Source organism: Ptychodera flava, chromosome 3 (genome assembly GCF_041260155.1).
Source record: "Ptychodera flava strain L36383 chromosome 3, AS_Pfla_20210202, whole genome shotgun sequence".
NCBI lineage: Eukaryota > Metazoa > Hemichordata > Enteropneusta > Ptychoderidae > Ptychodera > Ptychodera flava.
This window is the reverse complement of record NC_091930.1, coordinates 2,132,236-2,146,007: the sequence shown is the minus strand read 5'-3', so window position 1 is coordinate 2,146,007 and position 13,772 is coordinate 2,132,236. Positions and strand designations below refer to the sequence as shown.

Here is a 13,772-nt window from a genome sequence, read left to right as displayed (position 1 = left end):
TGTCCATCGTTTCTCTTTTTTTCTTTTCAACTATGACCAGTAGTGACAAAATTTTGTTGATCTGTGATTTTTTCAACAAACACGTGTGACATTATTAATAAGTACTGATTTACACCACACATGGGAGTTTCCCGCCATATTATAGGACTAAATATGTACGCCCAGTTTGCCTTACTGAGGTACATTTAATGACACAAACTCGACACAAACCTGTTAGGGAATAACAATTGCCCAATCTGTATTAGAGTAAGTAGATGGCAGTAATGATATGACAAAGGACATAAATTGGCATGTGTCAATCATTGCTCTTCCCTACTAGTCATTGAACTCGTGTCCCTTAGAGCCATCGTCGACGAGGCGGCAAACCCCTGAGGGGTATTTCATCATGTGTTCCTAGGAGTAAATCATAGCCAATTGCAAGAGTCCCCTGAGACTGGGACAAACTCGGTTCGAAATAAAAGCTTTTTATCATCGTTTTCCCACAATTTAAGAATGCTGAGGGTACATATAGTCATGATTGGCCATAACATTTAATTATTTTAAAATTAACGGTGATACAGAAAGGCTTTGTATTTCATCCAAGATTATTTGTATAATTTTTCGACCATAGAGTGCAACATATCAAAGAGCGGGCTGTCAATTCCAACAATAAAATACACCCCTTCATTTGTTCATAGAGGGGCTGAGATTTGTTGAGTCAAGGTGGATGCCTAGCATGGAGGGTCATAGGACCCGCTAACTCGATAGTCAATGTCTTACCGACCATTGTACCCGTTGCCGTTTCTGAACAGCGCCAACCACGTTGCCGAGATTTTGCCCGATATTTACACAGGTGAATTCGCGCCATTTATTCTGACAATCGCGCAATCACTGGCCCTCGTGACCTTATTTTACTTTCACATAGAAACTAAATACATTTAATCCGCATAGGCAATAATCTCTGTATACCAAGTGGTAAAACTTGGATACGTTCCAAATTAAGTAAGTTTAGCTACCTCGCGGACATTGATAAAATTATATCTAAAGATATGTATATTTTTCCAACAAATTACAACAACATTGAACATTCTCTAGACATGTGCAATCGACACTTCCCATTCTACAAAAGTAAACCAACATTTACAATATGAGAAAACTTCGACTTGACTGCAGCAAAACTGCTGGCTTTAGTTTACTTTGCAATGATCAGACTCAGACTCTATTGTTGCTGATATTACCCGCCATGCAATGGTACAGAAAGTTCTGGCTTGTCGTTGACTGATCACGGCTGGCAGACAAATGTCGTGTCACCATAGAGGCAACTTAAAGCCAACGAGAACAGCAATGAAGAAGCAAATGTTGAAGGGTTGCTATCCCTGCATCTGATTTTAATCAGATTGTATATTGTAGATCCTCGAAATACTGCACTTTCTCTACCCTGAGTTTGAAAACCATCGAAAACAATCAAGGTCGCGTTCAATGTACGTTCAGAATAAAATACGTCAAGGGGAGGAACATAATTTCTTATATCATATTTAACATGAAAAACAAATATAAAGACTGCCGAGTTCAACGTCCGAACTTAGCGGATTTATTAGATAGAGTTTGGTAAGTCCAGAAATTGAAATAGTTGGTAACAACTAGAATCCCTCTTTACAAAGTGAAACTGACAGGGGCCACAGTCACCACTGCAGTATGTTTGATAGATATACATCATGCATGTCATACCGTGTTTGTAGGAAATTTAAACCAACTGTCAACCCAGGAATTCACCAAAGGCAGCAAATATATCATGTGACAGGTTTTTACCAAATATGTTCCTTAAAAAAATGAGGCCATACACCAGTTATAAAGCGTACGTTAATCGCGGTAGCGCATTCACAAAATACACTAAAATGGATGAAACATCTACTTCTATAAAAATCACGGAACATACAAACCCAACTGTAGGTAAAACATAACAACGTGAGCAAATGGTTTGATCGAAATCCACAGAGAAGTCTGGTTCAGCATATTGGTTGTTTTATACACGGCGCCATATTGGTCAGTGTTTGTTGATTAAATACTATGTAGAGGTCACAGCAGAGGTCATAGCATCATCTTGATGAGAGTTTTCCATGTATGGCAATTTACTTCATTTCGTACATTGTAGGGAGGCCGTCGTCGGAACTCTGCTCAAAGGTTGCCAGGGACCCCTACGACCGATGTAAACACTGTATCTAGAGTAAGTTGGCGATTGATGAAAGTTAAACTATGTTTGTTAACAATGAATATCGTAAAATTCAAATGTTGCAGCTATGTTGACATGATGCATCTGCATATCATGCATGAAATACAATGTTTGTAAACAAGAAAGTCGCATACGCGCAGTTCAGACTCAGACGTCCCCCTTCCTTTACGTAACTACCTGGTCTGTATGTGATCTTTTGGCCATACACAAAATTTTAAATAGTGCAAAGACCTTTTTTCATACAGATGCCCTTTTCGACGTGACATCCCTCGGGCACAAGTGCATGTTTTAAGCAGGCATTTTCAACTCAACAGGAACATGCTTTGATGGTGTCTGAAGCAATGTTTAAGGTATATTAAGGTGAATAAATATACTATAATGGGCCCTGAAATCTAATAAGATCCTCACATTGAGATTCCGAGCGTATGTGTCACGCTTTTGACTTCTTTGTGAGTTTCCCACCCTTCAGAATCATCTCCTCCTCCTTTCCAAGGAGTTTTATAAGAGTCTGGAAGTTTTCGATCGTTTGCCTCGATTCCCTGGAGCTGTAGTCCTCGACGACGACATCGCCGAACTCGGCGTTTTGCCTCAGCTTCGATCTGGCGTTCAAAACTTTATCCCTGTCCTCCTCGTTTTCGAGCAGCACGATCGCAATGTTGGGCATTTGGGTATATCTTTGAGTCCTGCGCTGTACTTTGTCAACTTTGACCTCAATGCCGAGTCCCTCTCTCAGTAGCCTGTCGACTCTCGTCGCAAGGTTCTCGCCTTGAATCTCGGGAAAGTTCTTCAGGACAACGCCACGGACGCTGGCGGCGCTCTCCAAATTGACCTCGTTCTGCAATTTTTGTAGTCTGGCGTCGACAGCTTCGATCTTTTTCTTCACTGCCGACAACTCCGAAGACATGTTTTCTCGAAATTCGTTTAGATTTTCATTGACCCCGTCCATTATTTTGCTTTGCAAGTGAGAGAAATCCGAAGACGAAACATAATTCTGGAAAGAGAGATAAGAAAACTGAAATGTCAAGCTCTTAGACACCTGGTGTAGACCAATATACCATTCACCAAGGTGAGATCGACTGTTAAGTATCAAAAGGTATGAGACTGGTCAGGTTCTTCGACCGGGCCAGAGATGGATAATATTTGCGAATATCAATTGGCACGCCCCTCAAAAATCAAAAGCAACCTGACCCCCACCCCATTCCAACTTTTGAAAATAGGGTGACCAATCCCGAACCAAAGTTAAACATCTTGATATATATATATATATATATATATATATATATATATATATATATATATATATATATATATATATATATATATATTTATTATTTATTTATTTATTTATTTATATATATATATTTATATATTTATATATATATATATATATATATATATATATATAAATATGTATGTATGTATGTATGTATGTATGTATGTATGTATGTATGTATGTATGTATGTATGTATGTATGTATGTATGTATGTATGTATGTATGTACGTATGTTATAAGTTATATTTTTAGCATTCTGTCAATCTGGTTTGGTGAAATTATAGACATGTTTGTTGTTGTACAGATTTTTCAAACTTTTAAAGTGTGAATACAGTATTTTGAATGAACTGTGAATGTATTTCACACTTTCTGTGCATAACCAGATGCTCAGAACTGTTGTACATACATTCGTATCAATCACTTATATCAAAGATAGTTTTATAATTTGACTGTTACCAGCCACCATAATAAGTGTTAATGCCCACTGAAGGTCGGGATCTGATATTCATCATTTGTAGATAAAGCGTTGTATATAAATCACAGATTTCATAATCATAAGTACATTATGCAAAACAGACTTGAATTGCAAACGTACAGATGTAACTGATGTATATCATTGATATACTAAAGTTTCGCGCCCCAAGGGGGGCACCAAAATTCTAAATGAATGATGCAATTCGGGGCTTATATGATGCTTTGCAAAACATACTTTCAAGTTGCAAACATCAAGATATCTATATATCTCTGATACGTTCAAGTTACTAGCTGAAAACTGTAAATAAATGAAGCAATTCGTGGCTGGTATAATGCTTTGCAAAATAAACAGAATTTACAATTTGCAAACATCTCGATATCTGATATCTATATCTGATATGTTAAAGGGACAAAGTCGGCCATTTTTCATGAATTTTTTTAATGTGAGATACTACTTATATTGTTTGACATGTTGAAATATAATGAATGGATGGGTGACCATGCATATATTCGACCCCAGTTTTAGACACGATAAACGAAACCATCGCGAAAAAGAATTAATGGTCATAACCAATAATTCATTTCGATTGATCCTGTCCAAAACCGGGGTCGCATATATGTATGGTCACCCATTCATTCAGTATCTTTCAACATGGCAAAAAATATAAGTAGTATCTTGTATCAAACAAAATTCATGAAAAATGGCCGACTTTGTCCCTTTAAAGTCATGATGGCGCGCCTAAAACTGAATGACTGAAACATAAACTGAATGATGCAATTCGTGGCTGGTATTCATGCATTTATGCAATTATGAACCTGCGTCTTATTTCAAAATACACTGACATACACCTCCATTAATTAGTTTAAAAACAGGTGACCCCCATCACCAAAGTCAAAAACAGAATGGCCCTCATGGATCCACCGCCCCCAGGCTGCAGAAACTGACCAGTCCCTAAGATAACAGTTTGACAGCAATCATAGATGAAAATACACAGATATTCGGTAAACTGCGCGGTAGAATTGTTTACATATGGAAGGTCTCCTGGCACACTAGCAATGACGGTGCTGAGTGTAGTTTTACTGAAATGTAGTGCATTCTGCCAACACTTGCCACATTAGTCTCTCTCCCTCCCATTCCCTCTCCTCAATCTCTCTGTCTGTCAATCTCTCTCTGTATCCTCACTCTCTCTATCTGCAATCTCTCTCTCCCCTGTCAATCTCTCTCTCTCTCTCTCTCTCTCTCTCTCCTCTCTCTCTCTCTCTCTCTCTCTCTCTCTCTCTCTCTCTCTCTCTCCTGTTAAAGACACAGGCGCATTGATATGGGTTTGTTGCAAGCCAATGAAGTAGATGCAGGACAGCAATACGTCATCATTCTTTTCTTGTTTTTATATAAATTACCGCGAGAAATATATAAGGTGAGTAATTTGTAGACTACGTCAACATCAATGTTTGAAGATGCCTAAACAACTTCTCATGTAACACAAACTTGACAAAAAGGACTACAGTTACAAAGTTACAAAATTATTTTCTCGGTTATATGTTCTGTCCATTAGACAAAGAATTGCTTATTTCATGGAAGTATTCACATTTAAGTGTATGACTGGAAATGCACCAAAATATCTGTGTAAGTTTTTTTATTTCAGAGTGATGTTCATCCTTATCAAACACGTTCTGTTTCTCGTCAAGATTGTTGTATTTCGAAGTCAGGTTTACATACTGGTCAACGGAGTTTCATTACCGTGCTACAAAACTCTGGAATTCACTGCTGAACGACGTAAGACATGCTCCTAATATTATACAGCTTATAAAGCTAAGCTTATTAAGCTAAGTTAAGCTAAGACAGTTTATCAAACTGAACTTTCCTTTGTGAACAACTTTGTTATTTTACATGTACTTCTCTCATTATTATCATTGTTGTATTTATTGACCCCCCGATGAAAATTACTCATTTAGTAACTCGACCGCTCATTAAAAGAGTTAAAAAAGTGTTAATGAATTAAATTAATAAATGAATAAATTATGTCCCAGTGATAGGATGATACTTACACTGACGCCCTGCCGTATGCTACTCCAGGTATTTGTTCGGTGGAACAAGTCCAGAGCGTCCACATAGGATGCGTGATTGGTCGAACCGAGAAGACTTTTACCTTCCAGGAAAAAACGAGAATCTTTAAGGCGAATACTGTCCATCGTTATTATGGGAAAATCGGGAAAAGGTGAGGATTATTGATGTGGAAATTAAGATGTCAAAAATAAAATTAACGAACATGAAGAAGATGGAATAACAGAAAGGGCCTAGGTCAACAGTTGCCATTCGATGGTTTAATTTAAAAGAACACTTCTAATTCTTTCTATCTTCGGGCCGGGTCAACTCCTTGTGTCATGAGAACTATTTTCATACGAAAATACAATATTGTGCGCTGAGCAGACGTAATACTGACAGATTGAGCTTTGATTTCTGAGGTAATATTGTTGTTCACGGTTTGTGCAGGCCGTAGTGCGCCATCACACGAGGGAATTTGCTAGTGCAACGTTTTCAATTGACTCTGCCAAGGGAGCGGAGTGCCTTTATTGTGTACCCGTGTTCGTAAATTTACTTATTCTAAATGTCTGCTGCTCTTACTGATGGTGTGTTTGACATACATACATACATACATACATACATACATACATACATACATACATACATACATACATACATACATACATACATACATACATACATACATACATAGATACATACATACATACATACATACATACATACATACATACATACATACATACATACATACATACATACATGCATGCATGCATGCATACATGCATACATACATCCATCCTTACACACTTACATATATACACATAAAGTAAATAATTATACATGAATAAATGAATGAATGAATAAATAATTAAATAATAAATTCCTTCTGTGTTTCTCTATACATTAAATCAAAACAATGTCAACAGTACATAAACAAGGTAGGATATAGTTTTGGAAAAATCTTACCTTTGTAGATGTAAGCCTTAATCATAATAAGCGACATTAATATGCACGTTACGAAACCCCCGAGTACGATTTTTTTTCTGATGCCCATGTTTGGCCTTGTGACATTGTTCAAGAAAGCCTGAAAAAATGATCAATAATTGTTATTATTCCGTATATAGATTTGGCATGTGTGTAAGAAAAAAATTGCACACAATAATATCACAAAAACTTCTATCTTACACGTCAGCTCTGCGCATGACATTCTTTAGGTTTAATGGTTACACACAATATACAGCACCGCGTCCCGGCTCCAATCAAACAAATATGGTTGGCGCGCAAACATATATGCTAAAATTTCAACCGCTGAACAAAAAGGGTTTGTATTTTTTCTGAATGTTTGAAAACACTACCGATCGCTCATCTTGTAGACACTGTATCCTTAATGAGAAAATTGATTTGACTTATCCAAAGACTGGTAGGATAAGGACGTAAAATGTCAAAAATGCTATACTTTAAGGTTTTTAAAAGTGAAAATATTACTAAAATTCAATTATTTTGTTTCAGACAATATATATTACAAAGTTCTTTACGCTATTTTCATCAACTTGCCGTTTTAGTTGAATAAATTTGTGTTTTGCGGTTAACCCTATATTATTATACACCTGCGTCTGTAACCTATGGAATTTCGTCGTACAGTAAGTTACGGTATCAGAAGACGCGGAGTCCAATAACTTTGACGCGGAGTACAATAACTTTAGGTGTTATTGGACGCTATTTGACCTTTGACCTCAAAACACTTTTACGTCAACACGGAGAAAAAGAAGAGAAAATTTCACATTTTTTACAAAAATATATACGTCTTAACATTCAGTACTTCCCAAATCAAATCGTGGTCAGTCCAAAACCTGTGAATTTGAGTGAAATTATGCTGCTGACCTACAATTTCTACCATGTGCACTGCGCAGCGAGGGTTGAAATTTTGTTCTGCGCGCTTAGCGGACGCGCTCAACGCGTTCCCAGTCTAGTCTGCTCGCGATCGCTCAGTACAGTGCGCGACGAGCATCCAAAAGACGCCTTAAGGATGTACGATCGGTAAAATTAAAAGTAATGTCATTTCTCTAAATTGTCGATTTTTGGATTCTCCTTTGTAAGTATTATCAAAATGTGTGATAAAATATAGGGGTCACCGCGCTCGTTTTTGAGATACATGACCATGAATTTTGCCATTTATGAGAAAAAATGCTGAGTCAGCATTTTTTCACCAATGCATTTTCTATGGAGGAAATAATTCAATGCGGTTTATCTCAAAAGTTAGCGCGGTGACCATATCATTTTATTTGATCACTATTATTTATTTCTCTAGACTGAGCTTTGTGCAAATTTCATGACAATAGTAGAAATTGATTTTCCAACAAATTTCAATGTAATCCTATGGGAAGTGACAAATTCCACGCGCGCGTACCACTCGTACATCCTTAATTTCGACTTTTCTTTATCGTAAAGTTGGACTAACAAGGTGTATAATAATAAGGTTATTCCCCAAATACCGGGATTTATATCCTCGTACATCGTACTCTTCGTTATTGTCCTCGACGCTACGCGTCTCGGACAATACCTCCGCTGCACAATGTACTCGAACATAATCCCGGTATTTGGGGAATAACCTTATATTATTTTCATTACGTGATTTGGGCGGGAATTATAGACGCAACTTCGGTCGAAATCTAGGATCTGCACAAATTTCGTTTTTTACACACTTAGAAATGGATATGCTAACCGCAAAACGTACAAAGTTCAAGTTATTACAATCAGGAATTCCTGAAAATTTGATTCCCAGACAGCCTGAAATGTTCAATATCTTGGAACTTCGCCTGAAGATACACGAGTATCTTCGGGTGCTTATTATTTGATATCACAATCTTCGTTGGATGATTCAATTGTGTCACCTCTTTTGCTTGTTAAATGGAAGTGCAGCAGCATTACAAATGGTGTGAAAAAAAACAATCTGAAATCTGTTGAAGGTGAGATGGCCTTCAGTGATGTGATAATTAATACCAACAGCATGGAAAACGTGATCAATTATAGGTGTAAAAATGACATGTCAATGACATGCACAACATTAGTAAGGGAAGGTGTTAATTGTTGTTTGTCCACATATCACTGAGACTCAGAAACAACCTTGCTTCTATTATATATATTGAGAGAGAGAGAGAGAGAGAGAGAGAGAGAGAGAGAGAGAGAGAGAGAGAGAGAGAGAGAGAGAGAGGAGAGAGAGATGTAAATGCACCTTATCTGTCAAAGATATTGTTGGGCTTTTTTCCATGTTATCTTGCGTAGCCAAGTTCTTGGATGCACGCTGACTCTCATTTCCATCTACGTCATCGATTACACCTAATATGGCAAAAGTAACAAAACAAATTTCTTTAATCTATTTAAACATAAAAGAAAAATTTGGGGGTGAATTGGATTCATATCCAGTGAGGCAAAACTGGAACAGATTTCTCTTATACTTTATTATCGAGCAGATAAACTGTATTTTAGTTTGGAGAATACTCAGCGAGTATTCGAAGTTCCCACGCTCCCCTGCGTGCGTAGTATATGACCAATGGGAGGTCGCTTACAGTAAAACTGGGAGAGTAGCGCCCCCAGACGACACACTTCGAAGTTAATTCTCTGTCAGAGTTGATAAATCTATGGAAAGGGCCCTAGACAGTTTGACGTGATTATACAAAGTTATTATGCGATTTAATTATTTAATAACTATGATGTTCTGTTAGAGGTAAAGTAGTAAGTAAAACATGTTTCGGACAGAAAACATTTGATGTTGATGATTGTGAACTATATGTTTTAAAGGCGGAATGATACAAATAAAATTAATAAAGAAATTTATAAATGAAAAAATAATTCGACACACGAGCGGGTTAACATGCAATGTCTAATGTTAGGCATTCCATTGGTGGGTGATTGGTGGGGATTGGTGGGTGGGGGATTCGGTCAAAATCAGCCCAGCGTGCGCGTTGATTTAAACTAGCCTCATCAGCCCATTGTATACATTCGCTGGAAGAAAAGAACAAATAATTCACATCTAAAACATATCAGTGCGCCACGCACGGCAGAAACTGTAACATGTAATATCAGAAGAGTAACATGTGCGCACTGTACATTTTTAATATTAAGGTCATCAATGTCATCTTGCTGGGTGTTTGAATAGTAGCTGCATGACGACAGTCTTGTTTGTTTCTTTCCATGTGGGTACATTAAACTTGTGAGATTAAAAGAGAAAACAAACAAATTAAATTTTAAAGGGTGGGCAAATAAAATTTAAAAAATCAGCGTCATAGCGTCATTGTTGTAAAAGACCTACGACTAGAAACGAGCCTGTAAGTGCTTAATCATAGCGACCGCATGGACCTCAATAAGTGCAACTAGCGTAGTTACTGCCACAAATATTCATGCGAATAGGAAGTATCTTTAATAGCAGGCCATCTATCGCAAAGAGATACAAGATGAATATTTTGTCAGCGCTGGCGAGATTTTTTAAGATTTAGTTTCTGTATTCTGATGTTTCTAAACTGGTTACTTGATTGTTTTTGCATAGAACAATGGATACTTCCCCCCGCCCCAATCTCGTCCGTGCACCATAATTACTGCGCATCGCCAGATGTCGTACACCGTCTGTGCAAATGCGACAGCTGTTGTCACAAATCCGACACAGTAGACAGAAATTCTATTGATGAGAGAATATTTATGATGGTCTCTTATATACCATTCAGTGCAGCATGAAAACAATCTCCTAGAGCAGAGTCTGATGTACCACACGCTGCAACAAATGTGATGTAATTCCTTCAAAAAGCACAGCAGCTGTAAGTTTTTTAAAAGAATCAGAGATTTCTCACTATTTCCGTTGTCAATGTCGACTACAGTATCTTGCTATACTCGCTAAAGATGTTGAGGTACATAGTATTCAGGCTTTTCAACCCAGCCTGCACATGAGTATACTGGCGTTGTTATTGTGAAAAGTGATTTTTAGTCGGACACTGCAGTGCGAAGGATAACAGTGCATTTTACACGTCGACACGTTGAATGGTATTGTTTTAAATACGCTTTGGGGAACAGAACAAGAATTTGCAATTTGCATTAATATTCTAACCCCACCCCAAAATGATAATAATAACTATTAATTAGCAGCTAATGTCCTTTTAAAGGGACAAGTCGCCACGAACTCGAATTTTTTAAACTTGTACTCATCTACCTAGCCAAAGGAAAACAACAAAATCATTATCTTTTATGATCAAGAATAAAAATCAGGGATCACCTCACATATTTTAAATTTTAAAGAAAATTAAATTAGCATAATTATTTGAAATCCCAAATGGCAACTGTACCCTGAGTTTTTTTCTCAACGGTAAAAAATTAAATATTATATTCTCACGAAGCAGCTTCACGATTAATGTAAACAAACAACGGACCAGAAAGCGATCTTTTTAAATTTTAGTGTCAGAAAAATTGTCCCGTCGGTTCCCTCAGGGCAAAATATGGTTTCTGTTTTTTGTGTGTACACACACTTTAACGTATTATGGCAAACATTCTGCGAAGCACCAATGCACATATTATAAGCAATTTGTGCGCCATGCGTTGAGTTAAATATTGAAAAATCATTATATGAGCACTCGTAGATATGTAAATATATGACATTTGTCCTGCATGCTTTAAAGGTCTACAGATTTCATCGGATCAGTGGAATGATCTCACTGACTGACCAAGGATAGTTGAATATGTTTCGAACATTTTGCCTAGCGATTATATTTATATCATAACAGCGATTATGTTAAAAAAAGATGCGATATTCATGTCGAAATTTTAGAATATAATCTGTCACTCAAACTTATGATTTTACCCCAAAATGAATATACGATAATTGTTAAATTAAATATTTTTGGACATAAGAACGAAGGTATGGTTAGGAAAAATGTTAAACCCACGTGAGAATTTGGTTCCGCACCTTCACTTTGGACATCCAACTCGCGTGTTGTATTTTCGGTCGCCTGCTGGGCCATCCTGAGTGGTGAGATTGGAGACGACCGGCGCAAAAACAAGTGATGTATGAAAATATGTTCCATTTGTTTCATGCGCGGTTTCACTTTGGCGCGTTATTTGGTCGAATCCCGCGTCGCGAGAGTAAGAAATGGTTACAAGCGCGTTGCGTGTCGTGCATGTGGTTTTCATCTACCACCACGGGGTCAAAGTTCCCGTCAGGCTGTTCCATCAAACATACGTTACTCCCCCTGGATCCTTCCGTTTGCAACATGTTTAGGGCCGAATTTGAGTGAGTGAGAAATTATAGAAATATCTAGAATACAAATCATTAAAAAATTACATGATACCCTCAGCAAAATATTCTCATGAGTTACGATTTATTTTTAATTTGAAAAAGTGTGCGTCACGGTGCCGTGTGTCTTAGCAAAATATTTTTAACAAGAAAAAATTATATTTAGGCATTCTGATCACTCCCGCACCCCATCTAATCAAAGCTCGTATGGTTCATGCTTTATCAATCTGAATCAAGTGTACAACACTATTTCTCAGGCCCGGTAGAAAGCTTACGACAGCCACAGCAATCTGTTGTAGATTTTCACCTTCGACAACTTTTCATGTGTTCTCCCGTCCTTCATCACAGCAGCAGCACTTTCTATGTCTACTGTTTAGAACATGATTGAAATATACACCCAGTAATTGAAGTCTAAAACAAGCGATGGTAATCTTTCACCCAATGTGTTTTTGTTTTTTCCATAAATGTTCAGCAAATCGCTGCCTGGCCCAGCTTTACCTGTGCCCCGGTCGCACGGCATAAAATTTATATACGTCCCCGTTACCGCTTTGCAAATTTCAACGCCATATGTGACTCTCCATCAGGGTCAAAGGTTGTGGAGGTCTGAAAAGTGGGGTCTGAAAATAACGAGATTTTTTGGTCTAAAATGGAGTACGGGTTTTGTACGCAGCCGAGATGGAAGTCAGTCGCACATGTCGTTTAATCCATGTTTTTCTATCATTGTGTGTGATACATTTTTGTGTGGATATGTTATATCACACACCATGTTGAATCACACACCGTGTAGTCTTCAAACACGTATGGCGCGATTTGATTCCAGATAGATAATGCAAATGAACAGTGCACAGCGCTGACTAATGAGTGGCGAAACGAAACAACAACCTTTTTTTCACCAATATTTATTTCTAGTTGGTCGACTTTTCCGAAGGTACTGTCTGTGATTTGTCGCATTCGGCGAAAGTTAAACTCTCGCGACGGTATATCGTGGGTGGTTCTGGTCTCTGAAACCACATATTATGAATAATTTCAGTTGAATAACTTTTTCCGCATGTATGACATTTGATATAGAGAAAAAGTAACACACACCAGTTGGAGATTATGTGTAGACTAAAGAGCACTAAACCACTGCTATCAAAATAGAGAACTCGGGAGAATGTTTATCATGTAAGGTTATAGTTTGCCGTCAAGCCGACAATTACACGTACCTGACAGTTTCCATGGTTACTACCAGCGTCCCCGCCGACCTGGCTTCCTTTGTGGTGCGGTGTTCAGATCAACCCTCTATGTTTACGAGAAATATCAGAGGTGATTTTGGTGTCCTGAATTTTGTAAGATAATATGGATCCATTTTAAAGGCACCATAGGTTTAATTTCCATATGACCCACAACTCGTGGGTAACAGCTTGGCGGAGATGACGCCAAACGCTTCCAACGTGGCGACGGATTTTTTTTTTCTGCTAATGCGTAAAATGAACGTAAATATCATGGACAAAATGA

General features: G+C 37.7%; 1 protein-coding gene across 1 annotated transcript; it reads right to left on the bottom strand.

Annotated features, from left to right (window-relative positions):
* Positions 1-1,691: 1,691 nt before the first annotated feature.
* On the bottom strand, positions 1,692-13,721 carry LOC139129415 (uncharacterized). The gene is made up of 5 exons (XM_070695047.1): positions 13,481-13,721; positions 9,234-9,337; positions 6,968-7,085; positions 6,004-6,104; positions 1,692-3,200 (listed from the first exon to the last, which is right to left on the bottom strand). The coding sequence occupies exons 2-5, from the start codon at positions 9,267-9,269 to the stop codon at positions 2,640-2,642; spliced, it is 816 nt and encodes a 271-aa protein (XP_070551148.1). The 5' UTR covers positions 9,270-9,337; positions 13,481-13,721; the 3' UTR covers positions 1,692-2,639.
* Positions 13,722-13,772: the final 51 nt, after the last annotated feature.

Coding starts and splice junctions, on each gene's coding strand:
- LOC139129415 (XM_070695047.1), bottom strand. CDS start 9,269: ATGGAAAAAAGCCCAACAATATCTTTGACAGATAAG. Junction 7,086..9,233: donor CAATATCTTTGACAGATAAG/GTGCATTTACAT, acceptor TCATTTTTTCAG/GCTTTCTTGAACAATGTCAC. Junction 3,201..6,003: donor GCATACGGCAGGGCGTCAGT/GTAAGTATCATC, acceptor CTCTCTTTCCAG/AATTATGTTTCGTCTTCGGA.